This window comes from Drosophila ananassae, chromosome 2R (genome assembly GCF_017639315.1).
Source record: "Drosophila ananassae strain 14024-0371.13 chromosome 2R, ASM1763931v2, whole genome shotgun sequence".
Taxonomy (NCBI): Eukaryota; Metazoa; Arthropoda; class Insecta; order Diptera; family Drosophilidae; genus Drosophila; species Drosophila ananassae.
Window position 1 is genome coordinate 6,317,697 of NC_057928.1, and position 21,729 is coordinate 6,339,425.

At 47.5% G+C, this 21,729-nt stretch overlaps 6 protein-coding genes and 1 long non-coding RNA gene across 8 annotated transcripts; 2 read left to right on the forward strand and 5 right to left on the reverse strand.

Annotated features, from left to right (window-relative positions):
• Positions 1-14: 14 nt before the first annotated feature.
• LOC6493776 (laminin subunit alpha) lies at positions 15-14,293 on the reverse strand. Its single transcript, XM_001958376.4, has 14 exons — positions 13,844-14,293; positions 13,365-13,511; positions 11,244-11,868; positions 10,972-11,181; positions 10,490-10,903; positions 10,154-10,426; positions 9,241-10,093; positions 8,506-9,157; positions 8,161-8,441; positions 7,878-8,106; positions 5,436-7,807; positions 2,190-5,378; positions 1,909-2,123; positions 15-1,850 (listed from the first exon to the last, which is right to left on the reverse strand). Exons 1-14 carry the CDS (start codon positions 14,063-14,065, stop codon positions 370-372), a joined length of 11,163 nt encoding a protein of 3,720 aa, XP_001958412.1. The 5' UTR covers positions 14,066-14,293; the 3' UTR covers positions 15-369.
• Positions 14,294-17,091: 2,798 nt separating this feature from the next.
• Positions 17,092-17,554, forward strand: LOC116655811. The gene is made up of 2 exons (XM_032454210.2): positions 17,092-17,277; positions 17,342-17,554. The coding sequence occupies exons 1-2, from the start codon at positions 17,124-17,126 to the stop codon at positions 17,428-17,430; spliced, it is 243 nt and encodes an 80-aa protein (XP_032310101.2). The 5' UTR covers positions 17,092-17,123; the 3' UTR covers positions 17,431-17,554.
• A 1,374-nt stretch (positions 17,555-18,928) lies between these two features.
• LOC6493775 lies at positions 18,929-19,548 on the reverse strand. Its single transcript, XM_001958374.4, has 2 exons — positions 19,414-19,548; positions 18,929-19,352 (listed from the first exon to the last, which is right to left on the reverse strand). The coding sequence occupies exons 1-2, from the start codon at positions 19,472-19,474 to the stop codon at positions 19,078-19,080; spliced, it is 336 nt and encodes a 111-aa protein (XP_001958410.1). The 5' UTR covers positions 19,475-19,548; the 3' UTR covers positions 18,929-19,077.
• Positions 19,549-19,621: 73 nt separating this feature from the next.
• LOC123256957 lies at positions 19,622-20,173 on the reverse strand. Its single transcript, XM_044714944.1, has 2 exons — positions 20,036-20,173; positions 19,622-19,970 (listed from the first exon to the last, which is right to left on the reverse strand). Exons 1-2 carry the CDS (start codon positions 20,085-20,087, stop codon positions 19,780-19,782), a joined length of 243 nt encoding a protein of 80 aa, XP_044570879.1. The 5' UTR covers positions 20,088-20,173; the 3' UTR covers positions 19,622-19,779.
• On the forward strand, positions 19,859-20,966 carry LOC116655770. The gene is made up of 3 exons (XR_004310819.2): positions 19,859-19,984; positions 20,041-20,067; positions 20,745-20,966. It is a non-coding gene; the product is annotated as an uncharacterized LOC116655770 (long non-coding RNA).
• LOC26513721 lies at positions 20,483-21,058 on the reverse strand. Of its 2 annotated transcripts, none has more exons than XM_044714943.1 (3): positions 20,983-21,058; positions 20,763-20,921; positions 20,483-20,577 (listed from the first exon to the last, which is right to left on the reverse strand). In XM_044714943.1, the coding sequence occupies exons 1-3, from the start codon at positions 21,014-21,016 to the stop codon at positions 20,483-20,485; spliced, it is 288 nt and encodes a 95-aa protein (XP_044570878.1). In that variant the 5' UTR covers positions 21,017-21,058. The 2 variants fall into 2 exon arrangements, with proteins under 2 accessions (XP_044570878.1, XP_014765526.1); XM_014910040.3 differs by having other exon boundaries at positions 20,763-20,933.
• A 58-nt stretch (positions 21,059-21,116) lies between these two features.
• LOC26514506 lies at positions 21,117-21,655 on the reverse strand. Its single transcript, XM_014910146.2, has 3 exons — positions 21,588-21,655; positions 21,356-21,523; positions 21,117-21,301 (listed from the first exon to the last, which is right to left on the reverse strand). Exons 1-3 carry the CDS (start codon positions 21,619-21,621, stop codon positions 21,195-21,197), a joined length of 309 nt encoding a protein of 102 aa, XP_014765632.1. The 5' UTR covers positions 21,622-21,655; the 3' UTR covers positions 21,117-21,194.
• Between the last annotated feature and the right edge of the window lie 74 nt (positions 21,656-21,729).

Genomic DNA, 21,729 nt, shown 5'->3' on the forward strand with positions numbered 1-21,729 from the left:
GGGCAACCACTTGATTGAATTCAAATCATATTTATTGACTGTAAAAATGAAAAATATTTCAAATAACTTGAGGAGTTATCGGGAAGCTACAAAGTATTACAAGAAGTTACAAGAATATATGGCTTTAATAGATTGACACAATGACTTATAGGGTAGAGCTATACGACTGGTGGTTATGCTGGAAGTCCATTGTCCTGGGACTCTGTCCAGACTCTTCCCCGACCTGTCGATTTTGTTCGTTTTAGGTTTGTTCGTTCGTTGTCCTTTCATTTTCCGGGTCCGTCTCGCATCAGTTTTCCCATTGGCAGTTTTTCCAGACGTTGTGAGGTTGAATCGTTAGTCCCTTTGGCGTTCCAGTGATCGATTTGGTTAGTTCGTTGGGCAGTAACCTTGCCAGACGTCTCCGTTGACCATGTTGGGCGTGATGGAGATGGCCTTCTTGTTGATTTCCACCTGGCTGATGCATCCCTTGAAGGTCTTCTTGGTGGCTATGCCCGGAGCCTTGTTGAAGAACGGATGGCCGCCCATGAAGAGCGGACGGTTCGTCTTGGTTATAGCCGAGCCCTCGTTGCCCACGCCCGGATTCGAACTGATGAAGTTCACCGCAATGTTGATCACGAACTTGGACTTGATGGCCTGGACGTTGCGCGTTTGGCCGTCGCAGAAGCTCTCGTCATTCGGCAGCGTGAAGTTGGTGGTGATGATGTTCTTGGGATCTGACTTCACGGTGAAGATCAGCGTGTTGTCCACCAGCTCCAGGACTGCGTACGAGTTCTTTCCGTGCGCGGAGAAGAGCAGCCCATTGGGATCCCTGGGCCGGAAGTTGAAGCTGATCGACATATCCGAACCAACCGAGAATCTATCGAAAATCTTGGCGTACGACGATTCGCTGCTGAAGTACACGCCTCGCTCCACTTGGTCCGAGCACGGCACCACTCCAAAGTCCTGGGGCGGCGTCTTTAGCAAGTCACTATCGAACTTGATGTCTTGAAGGCAGCCGTTATAGTATGGCGCCTCCGTTCTGAAGGAGGTGAGGTTCTTCACCTCCGACTCAAGGAATTTGTTGATGCCGCCGAAGAATATGGGCATCTCTACGGCCAGCACTGGAGCACTGCGGTCGGGGATCAGATCCAATGATCCCGGCTGCTCTATTGTGTCCACAATCAGGCTAACCTTGCGGTTGGTGCGCACCGCTTCCACGGTGTGCCACTTTCCGTCGTTTAGCTCCACTTCACTGGTGATCTTCGCCTGCAGTAGCTCTCCCGCCCGCACCTCGTGGGTGACCTTGCCATCTAGAAGATAGACGGCTATAAAGTCATCGCGCTGCTTGCTGCCTGCGTAGAAGAGCAAGCCGTTGGGGTGCTCCGTGCGGAACGAGAAGCCGACGTCGTGGTGCCGGCGCAGTTTCACCGGCAAAGAGCTGACCTCCAGTCGCTGCTCCCGCGCTCCATAGAAGCGGTAGCCTGCCTCTGCGTATGTTACATCGTAGTTGGGCTGGCCTGGCAGCTTGCACCGGACATCGTTTGGCACATTCAAGACGGCCGGTGGCCGGGTGGTCAGTGTCCGCTGGTTAGCGAGGTCCTTCTCCCTCTCCTGTTCCTTCTCCTCGACCTCGTCGACAGGGATGTGCGGCTGAGCCGTTTGTATGTGCGTAGTCGAGGTGACAGGGGTGCTAGTGGTGGAGGTGGTAGTGGTGCGTGCTGTGGTAGATGTCGTAGTGGTGGTCGGGGGCGAAGTTGGCTCAGCGACTGGGTGATAGATGGGTTTGCTGTCGTCGGGTTGGTACCATTCGTCTACTACTTCGTTGGCCCCACTGGGATAGTAGCTGGGCACTTCGCTGGGGTCATAGGCTGCGAAGAAGAGGCAATTGAAATAAAATCTTTTGAATAATGAAAGGATGAAACTAACCTAGGACAGTCGGTGGGCAGCTATTGGTGTTTCCGTTCTTCTTCTCCACACTGTTGGCAAAGTTGATGATCTCATTGTTCACGGTCACGTCGCTGATGCAACCCACGAAGTAGGCCGTGGTGGCCAGGGCGTTCCTGGGAGTTCGGTAGTTGTCGGGGAGACCGGCGAAGAAGATGTCGCCGCCCTCCAATTTGGGCTGTTGCGGCGATGGAAGTCTTGGGAGGACACAAAAGGCGAATATGTTAACGAAATAATCAATAAACGAAAGAGGTAAGTCTTACTCCTTGGCGTCCAAATCATCCACGGCAAGTCGAAGCTTTCCATGGCTCTGCTGCACTGTCACTTGGTGCTCCTCGCCGTCGTTGAGGAGTCGCTCGTCCACGACCAACTGCCGGCCCAAGCTATTCAGCTTGAGGGCTCCGTCGTCCAGGGCCAAGCCCAATGTGAAGCTCTGATTGTAGTTGGTGGCGTAGAAGAGGACACCCGTGGGCTGCCGGGTCCTGAATCGCAGTTCTACGTAGAGGTTGTCGCCCGAGGAGATCTCGTTGACGCGCAAGAAACCGAACTCGTATGGGGCATACGACAGCACTGTGGAGAACTTGTCGGCGCAGCCCTCCTCCACGCCAGTGCCATTGACGTACTCGGTAAGATCGACATGAACCAAGTTGATGACCACGTCGTCGATGCAACCCTCGAAGCTGGGCTGGAGATTCAAGGTGCTATTTGGCCGCTTTGGATATCCGCCGAAGAACACCCTTCGCAGGCGAGGCAGCTCTCCATCGGCTTCCATTGGCGCCGCTTCTCGGGCGAGGACTATGTCGTCCACCTTGAGCAGGCCCTGGCGGTACTCACGTTCCGCCACAACCTTGTGCCATTGGCCGTCGTTGTAGCGATTCTGATTGGCCGAGACCAATCCGCCCTCGCCCAGACTGATGTTGAAGTAGATGGCTCCGTCGATCATTTCAATAGACATGTAGTGCTTATCCCGTCCGTAGAAGAAGAGCAGACCGTTGGCCGCATCCTTGTCGGCCTTGAATCGGAACTCGATGCTGGATCGGTTTCTCAGGTTGGAGGATGTGTTCAGCTGAACATAGCCGTTGCCCTTGAACCGTAGACCTGTCACCGGACGCTCCTTGTCCTGGAGAACATCGCGCTCCTGGGCACCCTCGTCATTTTCCTCGCCGTATACAAAGTTCCACAGTCCCACTGGCTCGTCCCCGATCCTAAGGTCCTCAATAACGCCATTGAATGAGGTCGCCTTAAGGTCTTCAGGAGCATTGAAGTCCGAGTTTGGCGGATAGCCGCCTACGAAAAGACGACTGTTTCGGTCGACGTGCAGGATATTCTCTGGGCCCTCAATAGCACCGGATGCCGGATACTCCTGCACCTCTCGGTTAGGCAATTGCTCCCGGATAATTAGCTTAGCATTTGGACCCACTCGGTCCACCACCGCCTGATACCATTTGCCGTCTGACACGTACTTCGGGTTGGTAATGCGCTCTGCCCCACTGCCCATGTCGATGGAGAGGATTGGGTAGCCGTTCTGCAGTTCTACGGCCACGAAGTCGGTGTTCTTCTGGGCGGTCTTGTTGTCGTTGCCCAGATAAAGAAGGAAACCGTCGGGCTCCGTGGTGTGGAAGAAGAAGGAGAGATTGGTGCGCGTGGCCAGGAGCTTGGCCTTCTCCGGTGTCTTCAGCTCGAGAATGGTACTTGGCTTGAAGTTGACGCCCACTTTGATCTTGTTCGCCGTCTGACGGGCGGTCTCCACCAGGCGTTTCAGGTTCTCGATGTCGTGGCCCAGCTTCGCCGTCTGCTCACCCACATGTTGCTGCTGGTCCTCGACACCTTCGGCCAGTGTGTTCAGATTTGAAATGCTTGACTCCACATTATCCAGCTGGTTGTTCGCCTGCGAGATGTCCTTGTTGGTCAGATCCAGGTGTCGCTTAATGTTCTGAGCAGTCTCCAGTTCCTTTGGCGTTTGGGCACTGACCGGCTTCAGAATGTCCAGGGCATTCTTCAGAATCTCCAGGGCGTCGCTGGCATTGGTGTTCGAGTTCTTCCACATGTCCCTCTGGGATTCTGCTGGCAGTTGGTTGAACAGGATGTTGATTTCCTTCAGTTGCTGTTCGGTGGCATTGTTCAAATCGGATATCTTCTGGACCTTGCCCGCCGACTGGTTGAGGCGCGGCTGTAGATCGTCCTGGACCTTCAGGAGAGATTGGCGTGCCTTCTGGAGGAGCTCAGCCGATTGCGAGTCGGCCTGGCCAGCACGATCTTCAATGCCGTCGGTGATTTGGGTGGCATTGCCAGCGGCTGTGATAGCATCCTGGCTGAACTTCTGAGCAGCTTTGACGGCGTCCACGATTCCGGAGTAGGCAGTGGCTGCCTTGATCGCGGGCTCCGCTTGCGAGGTCATGTCCATGTATTGGAAGGTCAGATCCTGGGCCTTGGCCGCGAGTTGAGCAGCCTTGATCTCGGCTTCCTCCGTGAGCTTCTCCGCCTCATTGTGTTCCACCTCTCTGGAGGGCAGTTCGTCATCAACCTTCTTATTAACGTTGCCCAGTTCGTCCAAGGCTTCCCGCAGGTCGTTCAACTTGTCCTCGATTTGGTTGAGGGTCATATCGCCGTTGATTAGGAAGTTGCCAGCCTCGATGATGTTCTTCTCAGCCTGCTTCTGTTGTTCCGAAACGGTGTCGAACTTGGAGTTCTCGAATGACTTTTGGTTCGCCAGATTCCTGAGCTCGACTTCCGCCGATTGTTCCTGCGACTTCTTGCTCCATTCGAAGAGGTCTTCCACTTTGTCGCTGAACTCTCCAATGTCGTTCATTAAAGCGTGCAAGCTTCTGTTCTGCTCCTTTATGGGAAGCACCAAAGTGTTCACTTCCTCGTAGAGTTTCCTAGCCTTTTCCAGGACTTGTTCGTTAGGCAAAAGTTCAATCTCCGTGTCGTTTATTTGGGCGAGGATCTTCTGAGCCTGTTCCAGGGCCGCATCGATTTTGGTGCTCGCTGTGGCCTCGAGATTCTCAGAAAGGGCCTCCACGGCCGAGATGGCCTCCTTGGCCTGGCCGGCACTCTTGACCGCATCCTGGTAGGCCGCCGTAATGTTACCCAGAGTGGTGCTCGATCTGTCGCGGATATCGACGGCATTGGCGAGCGTTTGGTTCACCTGCTTGGCGTAGGACTTGGCCTCTGACTCGATTTCGCTGTTCGCTTTCTTCGAGGGATTCAGATTCACACTCGTGGGATCCAGCGCCTTGACCTTTGGCTCCAACTCATCGGCCAGTTCGTCGTAGTAGTTCAGTTTCTGGCTTGTAAAGAAGGCCAGGGTCACGCTGTTGAAGTCCTCCAGGACGTTGTCAATCTTATAGCGCATTGCATCGGTTACATCCAGCAGAGCATGGTGGCAGTTGTTGCACTCTTGGCAGCCCTCATCCTTGATCAGCACCCAACGATTCGGACAAGCGTCGCACCTGGAAAGAGTTGGGATTGGAGGGACAGTTTTTCAAAAAAGAGACGACATGACTCACCTATCTCCGATGACTCCTGGCAGACACTGGCACTTGCCCGTGTTGGGGTTACATCCGAATCCTCGGGAATAGCCTTGGTTGCAGTTGCACGGGGTGCACCCATCGATCTCGTACTTCCAGTGGTCTACGGCGCACCTATCGCACTGGCGACCGGTGACACCCGGCTTACAGGCACAGTGGCCAGTGTGGGGGTCACATTGCGTGGAATTGGATGCTGATCCGCAATCGCAAGCACGGCAACCCAAGCCAGACTCGAATCCGTAGTGGTCCGCCTTACAGCGGTCGCATCGCTCCCCGATCACGTTCTCATGACAGGTGCATTTGCCCACGAAGGGATCACAGTTCAGAGTGCCCAAGTCGTCGCAGTCGCAGCTCTGGCAGTTCTTCAGTTTGATGGCATCGCCGTAGAATCCAGGAGCGCACAGGTTACAGGCTGCTCCATAGGTGTTGTTTAGGCAGCGCAAGCACTCTCCAGTTCTCGTGTCGCAAGATCCCTGATCCTCGGGATTAATGTTGCCGGAGCATTCGCACGGCTTGCACACTTCTCCCAAAGCCTCTGGCTGGCCGTAGAATCCATTGGCGCAGGCTTCGCAACGGGGTCCGGTGTATCCCGGCTGGCATTCGCAATGGATTTCGTTTCCACTCTCGGATATTTCACAGCTGGTGGCGAAGTTGTTCGAATCGAAGGGCAGTGGACAGGCGCAGATCATGCAGTCGCCAGGTGTTCCACGAGTTGCGTCTCCATAGTAGCCGGCCACACACTGCTCGCAGTGGTCTCCCTGAGTTCCGTGCTGGCAGGCCGTGCAGATACCGGTGGCACAGTCGCAGGTCTCCGAGTGTCCGTTGCACTCGCAAGGAATGCAGTAGCCGCCGTAGGGACCGTTGGGGTCCCTGTAGTAGCCTGGGGCGCAGTCCTCGCAAGAGTGTCCCGCATATCCTGGCGGGCAGAAGCAGTGTTCCACAGGCAGGAACTTCTGTTCGGAGGTGCCGTCAGCGTCTTCGTCGGCCAGTGTCAGGTAGACATCGTCCAAATGGGTGACCAAAGTTTGCTCCCAGTAGTTAGCCCGAATGAAGATCGATTTCAAGTCCCGCAGAACCATCATGAAGTCGGCGCGGGAAACGGGTTTTCCGGAAACCGTTTGGAAGTTTGATTCCACCATCTGGATGCGGTTTGTGAATGGATGATTCCTGTTGGGCTGCTCCCAGCTCTGGTGAACGAGGGTGTTGTGTTCGCTGAACAGGATGACATCCGGCGCTATAATAGACTTGCCGTCAAAGCCGGAAGTAAAGATCAGAGTGTAGCCCAGATCGCCGCCGTAAGCCGAGATGTGATTGTTCTGGTTAAGCAGGTAGTCCAGTACTCCGAAATAGGACGGCCTCTCGTCGTTCACCTCCCGCAGGGTGAAGTCCGCTTGGAGGGTGGTTTCATTCAGGAAAATCTCCTCCACGGGTACTGGCCACATGTCGAACTTGATGCTGTCGTCGCGGAATTGCGGAGTGCTGATGGACACTTGGCGCAGAAGACTCACGTTGTAGACTCTAAGATAGGCGCTGTCGCAACGCGATGTCTTTCCAAAGCAGAAGCAAGTGGTGCAGCCATCCGGATTGCTGTCCTGGAGGTTGTAGGTGCCATCCACGCACTGGTCGCAGTCCCTTCCGACCACATTCTTTTTACAGAAACAGCTGCCGTCGACCTTGTCGCACACCTCGATTTCGGTTCCCGGCTTGTGGCAGCTACACTGCTGGCAGTGCGGGAAGTTGAAGTACCCGTGGGCGCAAACGTCGCAGGCGCGTCCTTCAATGTTGTCGCGGCACTCACAGGTTCCATTGAACAGGTCGCACTGGGTGTTTCCATTGGCAATGCCCATGTGGTTGCAGTTGCACTCCTCGCAGCCAATTACCTGATGGAATCCGTAGGTGTTCGGAGCACATTTCTCGCACATTTCCCCGATGACGTTCGGGGGACACATGCACTCTCCGGTGGTCGGCTCGCACATGGCGCTGCTGGGACACTGGCAGGGCTTGCAGTCCGGAAATCCGTAGTAACGACTTCTGCAGGCACCGCACTGGCGCTCGATGACGTTCGGCTTGCACTGGCACTGACCACCAAACGGATGGCACTCGAAACTGGTGGATCCGGCATAGTCGCAGTTGCAGGGCAGAGAACCGCTGTTGTAGTCCGCCGTCAGGGAGAACACGGATTTCTTGCAGAATTCACTAGCGTTGTGGGTAATGTGGAAGTGGTCGTGGCCGCAGTTCTGGATGAACTCCTTGGTCTGGTCGAAGGTCTCCTCCACCAAAAGGTCGTCGTTGAACTGCTTCAGGGGCACCACAACCAGATAGTCCAGCCAGACGCCCTGAGGTCGCGGATTCTGAAAGATGGAAAATATTCCAAACTTTAGTTAGGTTTCTAATTTGTTTCTGATTTGTCTCCAATCCCACCGTGATGGTAAACTTGAAGTCATCGTCGATTTCGAACCACCCGTCTTCACCCGGTCGGATTACTCCCCGGCAGCCGGAGCTGGAGGGGCAGTGCTGAATGTCGAACTTGCCATCGTACTGGTTCTTTCCAGCCGTCAGGGTGTAATGGACTTGGTACTTCGGGTGGTTGGGCTGGTAGTACTTCACCAGGATAACATAGGTGTTGGGCTTGGCGTAGTCAACCTTGGACCTGGGGCGCATAATGATTAGTTCGTGTGAGAAAAGTGGTGTTTGAAATACTCACTCAATTACGATGGTACCCTCCTCCTTGCTGTTCAAATGAACCAGCTTGATCCTCTCGTCGAGAGCGGCGTAAGGTGGCTTGTTGGCCGCAATGCGGTCCTCGTGGTCGGTTTCGAACTCGATCTTCTTGGAGTCGGGAACGGAGAGGAATTTCGGCGTGGAGCACTTCTGGTTGTGAATCACACACACCGGACTGGGGTTGATGTAGTCAATGGACCACTGATCGACCGGAATGGCTGTCACCGAAATGATCGGCTGGCGGAAGTCGTCCGTGATGTCAGCCTGAAAATTATTCGGTGGTTAGTGGAAACGGGAATCTCTTTCTGAGGATGTGTGAAGAACCTACGTATACTGTAACTGGCTGCAGGTCGTCCTTGCTGATGTAGAAGGGCTTCTCCTGACCGTCGTAGTTGACCGATGTGCGGCAGATGGTGGAGTACAAGCAAGGATAAAGGAGAACTGGTGTCTCTGAATCCGGGTTGTTCTTAAGCTTCAGGTTGATGTAGTAGGTGTTCGGGAAGTTGCGATCGCTAATGTAGTCGATTACGAATATATAGCGTCCGCTTTGTGGGACATCCACAATGTAGTTGAGCTCCTTTTGGGTCTCGCTCAGCACTGGAATGTCACCCACGTGGCTAACAATCTCCAGGTGCTCGGTATCGGTGTATACATCGGTGGGATTGGTTGGTTTCGAGTTGGAGCCGATGATAAATGGAGTGGCTGCCGGCTCGAACACATCAACCGAGGCATACTTGTAGTGGCGGCACAGCTCCATGTTGCCCAATTCGCAGGGATTGGAGATGTGACGGGTGAGGATTCCGGCTTCGTAGTACGCGGCGGGAAGCAGCACAAAGTAGTCCAGCATTACATTCTTATTGGCTTTGGTCGTGAAGACGTAATTTCCGGGATCGAGCACAACGGCTGAGGGCTTTACACCCTTGGGCCCGGAAACCGTCACGAACTGTGGTTCCAGAGTGGGTTGAAGCAGAACTTTCACACTGGGAGTAGAGGGATATAAGCAGTTATTACAGGATATGATTGAAGAGTGGATGATTCATAAGAATCTCAAACGTGTACTCACTTCTGGTCCACCTCCAGTGGGTTCTCGGATGTTATCAGAATGGTTGCCGTGACATTTTCGGGGTTGGGGTTCACATAGCGGAGTACAATCCTGTAGAGCGACGACTTGAAAACGTTGATCTCGTTGCGCACCTCGTTCTGAATGGCGTTGAACACCACATAGCCCTTGCTGCTGAAGCCGGGGAAGGCCTTCTCATCGTAGTCGTATCGCACTTGGGTGCTGGACGGCAACTTTCCGTCCTCGTACTCGTATTGGAACTGGTGCAGGGTTGGGAAGAAGTGAGTGGTCAAGGGCTGGGTGCACGCTCGGCCTGTAACCCGCGGATGGCACTTGCACTGACCACTGATCTTGTCGCAAACACTGTTCCAAGAACCGCCCACATCGCAGCTGCAGTCCTTGCAGCCGAAGAGCGAGGCACTGTCCAGGTCGAAGGTGCCATCCCTGCACTCCTGGCAGCGACGGCCTTGTGTGTGCGGCTTGCAAGGACACTGACCGGACTTGGAGGCGCACGTGTCCAGGGCAGAGATGGTGCCGTCGGTCCAGCATTCGCAGTTCTCGCAGCCGTCAGCATTGCTGATGTTCAGGTTCCAGTAGAGCGGCTTGCACTCATCACAGATCCTGCCCTGCACTCGGTCCTTGCATTTGCACAGCTCTCCGACGGGAACAGATCCGCATCCGGCAAACTTGTCGATCACTCCGGCCGGGTCGCAGTTGCAGTCCTCGCAGCTGGGGAAGTTGTAGAAGCCCTCCTTGCACGAGTCGCACTGCCGTCCGTCGAAGTTCGGCTCACACAGGCACTGGCCGTCCGCATTGCAGGTCACGCCCTGCGATCCATGGGAGTCACAGTGGCAAGCTGGGGTCAAAGGACACTATTTATTCTCTATATTGTTTGAATTTGAGTTATGCAACTTACGTAAACAGTCCGGATAGCTGTAATAGCCAGCACTACAGAGGGTACACTGTTTTCCGGCAAAGTTGTTGAGACAGTTGCATTTTCCGGTGTTGTCGCAGGTGATCGCCGAGCTGCCAGTGCCGGAGCAGTTGCAGGGCTTGCAGTCCGGATAGTTGTAGTAGCCGGGCAGGCACTGGTCACACCTGGGTCCGCCGAATCCCTCGCGACAGATGCACTGGCCCGACTGCTTGTTGCAGATCTCCGACTCTGTACCTTGGTTGTCGCAATCGCAGTCTGGAAAGATTAAAAATATAATCAGAAAGGGCTCGCATTTGGGGTGAACTCTTTCCAACTTACAGGAGCACGTGGGGTAGTTGAAGTATCCGTGCTTGCAGCGCTCGCAGTTGTCGCCTCCGAAGTTGGTCAAGCACTTGCACTCTCCAGTCGTCACATTGCAGTCGTTGGTGATGGAGCCGATCTTGTTGCATTCGCAGGCCTTGCACTCGGGGAATCCGTAGTAGCCCTCGGCGCACTGCTTGCAGTAGGGACCCGCGAAGTTGATCTTGCACGGGCACTGTTGGCCGCTCTCCGCCTCGCAGTGGTAGCCATTTGTGCCGTTCAGGTTGCACTCGCACTCTCTGCAGTTGGGGTATCCGTAGTAGCCATAAGCGCAGGAGTCGCAGTTCGGCGGCTGGAAGGCGGCGAGGCACTCGCAGTTTCCAGTCTCCTCCTCGCAATGTCCGGTGGAGTAGAAGTGGTCGCACTGGCAGGCTGTCCGGGATTGCGGATGTTCGTCATGTTTAGTGGATGGATTATGCTTTTTGGAATAATCTACTTACGGCTGCAAACATCGGTTTCATTCCAGTGCTTGCCCTTGGGTCTGTAGTATTTGGGCATGCACTTGTTGCAGTTGATTCCCACCGTATTGTGCTGACAGTTGCGGCACACGCCGCCACCCTCGTACCGCCCGTGGATGTCCAGGGAGAGTCCCTTGCGGTTGACCTCCTCGTCGTACTTGCACTCGTTGCTGTGGCCGTGGCAGTTGCAGGCTGAAAAAATTAATAAACAATATGTTTATAATTTTTTAAAAATATTTTTCTTTAATACTTACGTTCACAGTTGAAGGGCCGTGCGTTGGTGTTCTGACGCCACTTCTTCTGCTCGAATCCGGGGCAACACTCGTTGCACTGAATGCCGCAGGTGTGGTGCTGGCAGCGACAGGCGAGAATCCTGACAGGACTCTTCGGGTCCTTGACGTCGCAGGTGTCGGCGTGACCGTTGCACATACAGCGTCCTCCGATGGAAATATCCTTGATCGAGTAGAAGTAGCGACGTGTCACCGTGGGATCCTGTCGAGCCACGGACATGAGATGGCCCAAAAGGTTCTTGGTTCGCAATAGACGGATCCTAACGTTGGTGGCTCGGGTCCATTCTTGCAGCACCGTCGAGTTGAAGTAGTTCGTTGAGCTGGGCCGCTCGTTCAGCAACATAACCGGAATCTCGCCGTTCTCCAGCGGCACAATCTTGGAGTACTCGGTGGTGCAGATGACGTCGTCATCGCGGGTGATTGGCTTGTAGGTGTCTTTGCCGAAGTAGGTCTCGCAATCGGCGGGAGTGTCGGAGAAGTGCTGCCAGGGGGTCCAGGTCTTGCCGTAGTCCGTGGACTTCTCCAGTGTCCAGAGGCCCGGACGGGGGGAGTTGCCCATGCGGATGAACAAGTAAGCCACATGGAATTCCTGGGAGAAAAGAACGAGGCATATGGGTTACAAAAAGGGCTGGAATAATTTGCTTAAATAAAGATACTATGCAAATCTTAATAAGAAAAATGTTAAACAACCCAACACTATCTCTGAAGTGAAAGTCAACAGGCGAGATACAAAAGTATCTCCAGGAAAAAAGCCTTAACCCTTATGGCGCTCTATAACCCACTCTCATACATATGAGATATTTCGTCTCGGGCATGTGTGTTTCGCGCCAGCAATTCCATTGAAATCTATTAGTACAGATCACTCGGCTGTATACACAGATACGGACTACACCAGCATATGGAAAAGTGTGAGGCGGTGGCATGAGATCACTGGACGAGAATTAACTCCAAATGTTCCGATCTGCAGTGGTCTCAGGCAGTGTTTGTGCGTTTATTTATGTTTTCTTGGTTTATGTTTGCTTTTTAATTTGGCTTCAATTGAAAGCGAACCAAAAGACTGCCTGTATGCAAAGATACAAATTCATTCGTATCTATGTTTGTAGTTCGTATCTTATGTACTGTGTGGTTGCCTTATTTGTTTATTTTTTAGTTTTTTATTTGTTTTTCCCCAAGTTTATGAATTTTTTGCATAAACAGAGACAATGTGCGGAGGAATCTCCGAGATATCATGTTGAAAAATAGAATCATTTCAAAGCCCAAAATGAACAAAATGCTCAGCAGTCTAATTATAATCCAGCATCTCATGTTCGGATGCATTCCGTGAATTAAGAAAATTGCACCACACGAATTAAAACCACCATGGCATACTCTCAAGAGTGCTGGATGAGATCATGTTGAGCTCTATAGAACTTAGCGCGAATAAGATTTCATGCACAGCAAAAAATGGGTTCTAGTTATATAATTTTTTAAGTAAGTCTTTGAAATAAACTCTTTTTTCTTTACTTAAAAATCTAGCTTCCGTTGCAAGGGCGATAAAAATGTTAGCCTGCCCCCGAAGACCCCGAAGTTTTTGTAGAACGAACTCTGGCACTCGGATGATAAGGCCGTAGTTTTTTCTTCGCATGCTGATAAGCGGACTGCTCCCAATTCGATTATGTCGTATGCTGGGGCCCCAAGAAAAAGCGCCTTTATCGCTCGAAAAGTACAAAACCCAAGAATGAACAGCTCGAAAGAGTCAATGCTCCGGGTCGGTTTCTAAGCAGCTTGTAAGCCGAGACTTCCCATTCAAGTATGTATAATGTATGTGGTGATAACCCGCAACTCCAAAGGGGAAGAGCCAGCACGAAATCTCTGGGCTCAGCAACATTTTTTGCTGTGTCGTCGTAGTCGCCGTCGAAATGAAAACCCATTAAAATTGTTTTCAAATTTTACGATCCCAAGGCATGGTCCCGAAAACAAGTTGCATCCAACCCCCGGCTCCGGCACCGGCAACGGCATCGGCACCAGCACCTTTTAGCCTTTCATGGGTTTCTTATGCGTTTCTCATGCGTCTGTCTCCCTTCGGGTTTGCGGTCCCCTGCTTACCTGTTCGAAATTGATGGTCAGATTGACTTCATTGAATTTCATGCCCCTGGACAGAGGAGGACTCTGCCACCAGGCCTCAGTGCCATCGATCGCGTTCTCTGGCGGATGGTTCTTCTCCGGCACATTGGGATCACAATAGTCGCAGACCTACAAGAAACAAAGCACATGTTAGAAATTGTACAGGAAGAGGCCCAGAGAGTATTTTTAGAGCCCACGACTGTTCAACACATGTGGGGGAGCTCTCCATGCAGCATACACTCAGAGAATTTTTTAAACCAAATGCTATATAAAAGGATAAATCAAATCTATATATTAAATTAAATTATATACACATTACATAATAAACTCCATTAAACCATATTCCACTTTAACCGATTTCAAATTCATTTCTCCAAGTGTAGGAGTAAGATCATCAGATTTTGTGTGTATACTGGCACCAATTTTTTGGGCGTTGCTGCCCCGAACGGAGAAATAATTACCTGTCCCTGGATGACCGAGTAGTCGATGTGGTCGTTCTCCGTGTTGGCTCCCACCAACTTGCAGTAGAGCTCTGGTCCGTCCGTATCCTGGCCGCAAGTGGCCGTGGCGTAGATCTTCCTGCCCGTGGCCAAATTGAAGTATGGAGGCGTCAGCTCCGCCTGGGTGTAGGCCACCGCCAGGCCCAGCAGCAGGACACCAATGGAGGCCACCGTTAGCCCCATTGTGCCGATAGTTCAAGCACCCGCGCTGCGATAACCAAAGTCCTTAGCGGACAGCACTTCCGGTTCTGTATCTGTCACAGTTGTGTATTTCACTTTCTTATCAGCTGGGTGGTCACTTTCTTCACTGGTTCTTAAGGTCCTTTCACTTTTCCTTTCTAGGAGCTCATCCAACCGCACTGGATGGCTCGTCGCGAGCAACTGACGGAACTGCAGCGAGAATCTTTCCTCGATGCCCCGAAATCAAGAGTCTCGGCCGATCTCTCTTCGTTCGTCTTCGGCTGCCAGTTGCGAGTGATAAGGCTCTTGGCCCCTTTGTTTTGATTCTTCTACTTTGTTTACTTGTGTTTTTAGGCCTTTTGTTGTTTTTCCCATTCGCCGGCCGGCCTGCGGAACGCTCGAAATGAAACCCAACAAACCGAAAACCGGTTCTCCAAGCCAGTGGAATATTTTGGAATCGATCAGCGAATGGAGGTTAAAGCCCATTTCCGTAGAAGCTTTACATTTACAAATTTTTTTTTGTAAATTTTTAAAAATCAAATGTTTATGTAGATATTTTTCTAGTGATTTTCTAATGATTTCTATAGTTTTAATTTGGTCAACATGAATTTTATCTATGTATCTTTCATCAATCAATATTTAGTCCTACCTAGGAACTCCAGTGTTTGGTATGTTTCTTGGCATCTTCGTTTTAAACTACACTTCCAAAGGATATCATCAATGGATTCATAAAAGATGTTGCCTTTTATTTGAATTATTACACATTCCTTCTGCTGAAAGCTTCGAAATAATTACCAAAATCACACGCGCACTCCCCCTGTCCCAATATCTCTTAAAACTCTACTGGAAGTTTTATCTTGATGGTTTTCTTTTAAAAGCTGTATCACTTGTCCTGTCATCTACTACTCCCCTGGGAAAATCAAAGCTTTAAAAGACATTATTATTTAAATCGATTTTTATATTACATAAATTTAAAAATACCTATGTGTAAAATATTCGTGCCTAACGATGGAACATGTTTCCTGCGTTTCAATAAACATTAAAACGGTTTTTTAATCAAAAAAAGTTGAGAAGTGTATACTTTTTGTATTCCCAGAGTCTTATCAATAATCAAATTTATAATTTTTAGGCGACTTAATAGTGAAGTTTTTGAATTTGATTTTTTGTCTATAAAATTTAAATTTTTTGATTTTACATAAATAGGTTCAAGGCATAGAAAATTGTATATATTTTTTAAGACTGTTGATACCCTCTTGCGATTAACACCGTAAATTCAGGTGTGGGAATGACAAAGTAAAACTAACTTTTTCGCAAATAGTTCCAAAAATCCCGTCAATTTTGTTTTTGGGGAAAAAATTAGTTTTTATCATTAATACAATACCAATACATAATCAAGAGCAAAAGCTTGGTGTGCCTTTTCATTCCTTTCCCACAATAAATTTTAAATATAAGTCCAGATACGCCACCTAAGAAAATATAAAATTGGCAATACTATTTAATCATCATGAAAAATCCTTTCAAATTTAAATAACATTATAATATTGTTTGCTTTTTAAATACCAATTATGAGTTTAAAAGTAAATTTATATAATTAATGTTTAATTGCCATATAAACTGAAGTGCTATAGTTTATATTGAAAAGCCTCGCAATCTGTTCCTTTTGCCGTTATTAAATGTTAGTCCGCCAATAAATCGAAGGTGAAAACATGCTCAAGTCACTTCCAAATGAAACCCGCTCAGGCCTGACCAAAAATAAAAATAATGGAGCCACGCCAACGTCGTAAAGTAGCAGCTAGTGTGAGCTCAACCTACAATCGCCGAAAACTTGAAGTTTATTGCTAGACCGATTAAAAGTGCCAAATGCAGAAACTAGCAGCTGCTATAACCACTCTTGAAAATCACGATCATAGAAAAATTGTGCAAAATTCATGACCAAAGCAGCGACTGCACTGCCGGCTGCCGCCTGCTGATCTGCCAGCGTCAGCTCCGCGGCTGGCTGTTGATCGAAGATATTTTGATATCGCGATCTTTTTGGGCTAACTGTGTTTGTCGTATTCCGACAAAAACCCGTTTGGCGGCGATCGCATTGACAAAAGTAATTGCATTGATAAAGACGGCTGCCAGTGTCAGAGCGACTCGTTCTCTTGGTATTTTTGGCCTCAATTGCTGCGCCTGCGCAGCAGCTTCGCAATCTCAGGTCCCATACCTCATGGCTGCATGTAAACGAGTTCTGATGACGTAACTCGAGTCGCTAACCGTTCTGTGCCTTCGCCTTATGCAATGCACGCAAATGAACATGGCGAAAAAATTAATGAAAATATGTCCATATGCACTTTTAAAAAAATGAGGAAAATCAGCAGATTGCAACATCAGCAAATGTTCTTGATGAAGCTTGGCCCAAAGACATAAACAGTAAACAGTGGGTAAAAAAAGTAAAGTGTGCTTGATCACTCGAGAGATATTCCCTTTCGAAGAATAATATATATTTTTGTTATACCCAAAATAAGAAGATAAAAGCTTTTATGTGCCTAATATATTGATATTTTTTTATAATAAAAAAGGGAATTAATTTTTAACTTACCTTAACTTTCATTTTTCCTTTTTTTACGAGTCTTCAAAAATGCTCTTATTATTTTGTGCTGTAATGCACATATTTATAGACAACCCATAATGCAGATAAAACAATGTAACAATGAAAAAAAGATAAACAAGAAAATAATATGAAATGACACCTACTTGCTAAAAGTTAAATTTACAAAAACGACTGTTGCATAAACTGAAAAAGTGACATTAACAAAAATATTTTAATTGGGCTTAGCGTTGTGGAGGGGAAAGATTTTTAAACAATTTCCATAAAGTTTTAATTATGTAACTTTTTTATTTTAAATATGTATATGTATACTCTACAAGCATCTCTTGGGGGTTGACCTTTGCACAAAAAATTTGCTCCACTGTACCGATCGCTGCCGGCGTTGGCTTTGCCGTCGTAGTCGCTGTTGCCGTCGCCTGCGCCGTCGCTGCCACTCACCTAACCCAAACGTTTTCACTTATCCGCGATTGCATGTGCGAATCGGAGTTCAATTTGGTTCTAAGTCTCGACGCGTGTGCATGGGCGCAGTTCTTGGACTGGCGACATCCGATCTCCGATCTAGAAATAACCGACTACCGAACACCGATCGACATGGTGCTGCTGAAAGTGATCAAGTATCTAGTGGGTTAGTGCGAGTGATCTCTTCAGATACTGTGTCCTCGATATAACGTCCCTATCTTCCTTTGAAGGCTGCGTGGCGCGAGTCTGCAACGAGTTGTCCCAGAATATGTGTTCCCTGAACAAAATGTTCAAGTACCACCTGCTGGAGGTCAGCTAGAGGTCCTTGGAGCAGCGATAGCATGATATTTGGCTAAATTGTATATATTTTTTATTATCTGTTGGTGAGCAAGTTTGTTGCTTAAGTCTTTTGTTATGTGATCTAATAAAGCGTATTCTACCCACTCCCAATCTTTGTTATACACCATGAAAAAAGTTTTGATTTCAAATAAATTGGGAAATAGTTATTGTTAAAATAAAATATCAGGGTACTTGCTATTATATTAAAATATAATATTTATATAATAATAATATAATTTAAAAAAAAACTCTTTTGACAAAATCACAATATATTCTTCTCAGTGTATCTGAAATAACGGAATAGACTCTAGAATTGCCTGTTTAACCTTCAATCGAGCTTGTGAAATCTGTCTTGAAAAAAAAAAGAAATCCATGTTTAAGTTGATTTCGGGGCCTATTCATTCGGATGGAACTGCCGAAACCGAGGAGTTCTTCTTAAGAATTACACGCTAGAAATCAAGAGTACCGATCTTTGGATTTTCCCAACCAAAAGAAATCCCAATAATGGCGCCGAAGGTATCCCCGCAAGGTCTCATAATTACCGATTGTAAAAGCAAGCTAATATTTGCAATTAATGCCGGCTAAACAATGCAAAAACACGTTTGCACAGAAAAGAAAATAGATAAAAATAAACAACAAAGCCAGCGAAAAAAAGGCGAGAAATTAGCATTCTTCGTCTCTCGTTTTTTGTGTCGTCACACAAAAGCGCCTTATAAGAGCGAGCCGTAAAAAACGCTGAATTTCTCGAATTAAGTAGTTAAAAAACCCCCGGCAATCATTAGAGGGCTTGGTCGATAGAGACGTCATTCCTTTTACGCTCAAAACCACCATTCATTCATTAATATGATTAATTTCTGTTCTGATAGGAAAATACCTTAATCCAGTGTTATTGTTAAAACTCTATTATATTCGGATTCGATAGGTCGAACCCAAAGATCGTTGGGACGTCACTAGTCGCACTATGACGTCTTAACTGGGCTCTATTACTCTCTTAACTTGGCAAACTTAAGTATTCAAAGATTTTTATTTAAGAGAGTTGACGGCCTTAAAAGAGTCAGACAGTCTGACACCTAAATTTCTACATAATTTACTTGATAAAACAAAATGTGGGTTAGTATATTAACACAAAAAAATATAATTTTTTGTTGTTGCTAAAGGGGCTTGAGAGAAAATGTTAAAAATGAAGACCTACAGGTTATCGAGTTGTGTTTTTATCCCACGTTATGGTCGTTATTAGGTCTTTATTGTGATATTAATATTTTAAGGAGATTATACCATTTTAGGGATTATTTTTCTAAGACGTGTAAACCAATTTAATGTTACAGGGAACTAAATCGGTTTATATAATTTAGATGGTTTATATAATTAAATGGTTTATATAATTTAGAATTATAGTCCCTACGAAAAACTACTTTAATTGCCTTTTTAGAACTTTATAAGTAAAAAAGTCGAACTTAATAGGATATATTTACATTTTTTATTAACAAAATTGTATATCATTACAAAAATAATTTGTTTTTAGATCAAGGGATCATCAGTTCTTAAGGATCATAATTTTCTTAATTAGAAACTAAAGAAATTGTATTTAGAAACTTTTAAAAACGTAACTTAAGGGTGCGACATTTCTTTAGTCCCTAAGAAAGGACCTGCCAAAGCTGATGGCGCTGTTGACAAATCCCAGCATTGTGGTGATCATGGAATGAGCGTGCTTGGAGCTCTCCGTGGACTCAGGTCTGTCGTTCCTGGTGGGTCGTCTCACCGAAATCCGGCCTTCCGACGGCCTTTCGGCACTACTGAAGAGTCGGTCCAACCTGACAATGGGTTTGCGGAACCACTCTCCACTGACATCGTTCTGGCGCTCGTCATCGTCTCGGATGTATCGGTCGAAGGGCAGGGCAGTGACTTTAAAAGAAAATTCATCTTACAGAAACTATTGCGGTTTTGGACATATCGAGGGACTTACTTGACGTCATGAGCAGACAGCCGATAAGGAAGAGCACAGTCATCTTGAGTGTAGAGGTCATTTTGGAAGCTTTTCGCACTTTTGGATCGGAATGAGAATGGGAACTGAGTGAATCGAATGCCAGACGGTTGAACTTTATAGATACTGGTCCGTCGGCGGAAGGTGTCGGAAGTTCTACGTGTCGGAATGGAAAGTAACAATGCGCACGTTTCACCAAAGTAATTGTTTTATTTTATGCTTATACATTTTGCCTAAGCTTAGGAAGAACTAAAAGTAAATAGCCATAACCATAATTAACACGTCATAGGTGTATCAAAATGCACACATATTTTCGTGTTCACAAGTAGTACACAAGTGGGATGCATTTTAAATTCTTCTGGGGTTTTCCGTGGGTTTTCGAGGTCTCAGGTTGAACGTATCGTAGGCACTATCCAATTCGGCGTCGGCCAGTCGCTCGTCGGGAACTGGGGGTGTTTGGCGGTAAAGCTCCTCGCGTTCTTGGAGGGATAATTCCGATATGGATCTCCTGGTTGGCATGCCCGCATTCAAACTGACGGCTGCAATTGCAAAGGTAATTAATTTACACCTTTTCAATAATGGATATTCAATTGATTTCACTAACCACAGATGAAGAACAGACTGATCATATAGAAGGTAAGCGACGCGGTGCTCATGGTGCTCTGGTGGAAGTGATTCGTCCGATGGGCATTAACTGACAACCGAAATACGGATGGATCCACATTTTATACATGAGCTGGAGCTCTCTGCTGATTGGCGAGTCCCGAGGAGGCCAATGGCTGTGGCGCCGCTGGTTCGGATTATGCAAAGCACCCACCGAAGACCCCAAAATAACACAAAAAGCTAAAAAAAAGATGCGAATAAAAGGCTCGAGGCGTCGTTCTGTCTCATTGAGTGCGAAAAAGCGCCGCCGGCCATCGATTGCCTCCTACCGGTCTTTGACGTCGTCAGTTCGCTTGGCACGTGAACGGTGGCCGATTCGCGTTGATTGATTATTTATTGAAAGCTACCTAATTAATTTACACACTCGCCAAGGCGTCACTCACCCATCCTAGTGCCCAAAGAAGAGCGTCCACCGTTCGTAAGGGGGATCGTCGCACAGCCAGCCGTCCATGCCGCAGTAGTCACTACTATAGTCGTAGTGTTCTGTTCAAATCGAGGGGGTTTTATGGAATTATTATAAGATTAAATTGCGAGGGGAGAGCTTTTAAACTAGTTGGCAATGTTTACGGGAGTATTTATAGAAATAGGAAACTCACAGAATTATTGTGTCAATGTTCACATTAAATAATTAATTTTTAATTCTCTTCCAGGTGTTTATTATAACTTACTTTTACTTTCGCGACACCCGGTTATAGACAGATGACACATAGACTTATAGATCCGAATGCAGTTCTTATCTTCATCATAAACGCAAATTGGCTTATTGAGACTAGATCCTGCACATATTTGCTCCGAAGGACACTTTACTTTTAAAATGTCACCGGCTTCTAAATTGTAAACTATTTATCAAATAAAAATACGAATTGTTCCAAGTTTAAGTGTCTTTACTTAGGGAAAATATAAAAATCGGTATCAGCTTCATCAGTCTAGCTTGAATAAAAATAAAGCAATAAAGACCTGAAACTCAATACACCTTTTTATCAACTACCATCCATGAAATTAATAATTACAAGCCAAACGAATTCATTTTGTCAAACCAACTCATTCTTATTTATGAAGAAAAGTACACATAAATCTTCTTGTAATCTCTCCACTTTTATCTAATCGTTTTCATATCCAAAGAAAATAGTCCATCGCTCATATGTGGGTGACTGTTCGCAAACATATGACTCCATTGAGCAATAAACGTCACTGAAGTCGGTAAAGTCTGTAATTTATTCAAGAAATTACTTAATTTTTTAAAAAAATGTAAGGTACTAACTTTTCCCCGCTTGGCAAGCTGCAATGTTCAAGTGGCACTTGGAGGGGTATTTCCGAATGCATCCCAACTCTTCATCCAAGCCACAAATTTCTGTGGAGCTGTTTCCCTTTCCGCACGAAGTCTCCAAAGGACACGACTTCGGGGGAACACTAGCACCTTGTGAGTAGGCTGTTCGTGGGATAACGAATGCAGGTTATTTCTAAACTAATAGTTTTTAGACAGAATCCCCTACCTAGCCAAATTAGAAAAATTGCTACCACTTTCATATTGGGCTTATCAAACACACTAAAGCTAAATTCTAAACGTAATGCCATACAATCGCAAAAGCTTTAGAATATTTGACTTTTTGGTATCTAATCTTTAGGTAATATCAA

Bases quoted from the DNA above. Each gene is read 5' to 3' on its own strand.
- LOC6493776 (XM_001958376.4), bottom strand. From the start codon at position 14,065: ATGGGGCTAACGGTGGCCTCCATTGGTGTCCTGCTGCTGGGCCTGGCG. The intron at 8,442-8,505 runs GTAGGTTCTTCA...AATAATTTTCAG, and splicing joins TGCAGCCAGTTACAGTATAC to GCTGACATCACGGACGACTT. The intron at 2,124-2,189 runs GTAAGACTTACC...TGTCCTCCCAAG, and splicing joins GATGATTTGGACGCCAAGGA to ACTTCCATCGCCGCAACAGC.
- LOC116655811 (XM_032454210.2), top strand. From the start codon at position 17,124: ATGTGCGAATCGGAGTTCAATTTGGTTCTAAGTCTCGACGCGTGTGCA. The intron at 17,278-17,341 runs GTTAGTGCGAGT...CTTCCTTTGAAG, and splicing joins AGTGATCAAGTATCTAGTGG to GCTGCGTGGCGCGAGTCTGC.
- LOC6493775 (XM_001958374.4), bottom strand. From the start codon at position 19,474: ATGACCTCTACACTCAAGATGACTGTGCTCTTCCTTATCGGCTGTCTG. The intron at 19,353-19,413 runs GTAAGTCCCTCG...TTTCTTTTAAAG, and splicing joins CTGTCTGCTCATGACGTCAA to TCACTGCCCTGCCCTTCGAC.
- LOC123256957 (XM_044714944.1), bottom strand. From the start codon at position 20,087: ATGAGCACCGCGTCGCTTACCTTCTATATGATCAGTCTGTTCTTCATC. The intron at 19,971-20,035 runs GTTAGTGAAATC...TTGCAATTGCAG, and splicing joins CAGTCTGTTCTTCATCTGTG to CCGTCAGTTTGAATGCGGGC.
- LOC26513721 (XM_014910040.3), bottom strand. From the start codon at position 21,016: ATGAAGCTGATACCGATTTTTATATTTTCCCTAA. The intron at 20,934-20,982 runs GTAAAGACACTT...TTTGATAAATAG, and splicing joins GATTTTTATATTTTCCCTAA to TTTACAATTTAGAAGCCGGT. The intron at 20,578-20,762 runs GTAAGTTATAAT...CGATTTGAACAG, and splicing joins CGGGTGTCGCGAAAGTAAAA to AACACTACGACTATAGTAGT.
- LOC26514506 (XM_014910146.2), bottom strand. From the start codon at position 21,621: ATGAAAGTGGTAGCAATTTTTCTAATTTGGCTAG. The intron at 21,524-21,587 runs GTAGGGGATTCT...TCCCACGAACAG, and splicing joins AATTTTTCTAATTTGGCTAG to CCTACTCACAAGGTGCTAGT. The intron at 21,302-21,355 runs GTTAGTACCTTA...AATAAATTACAG, and splicing joins AGCTTGCCAAGCGGGGAAAA to ACTTTACCGACTTCAGTGAC.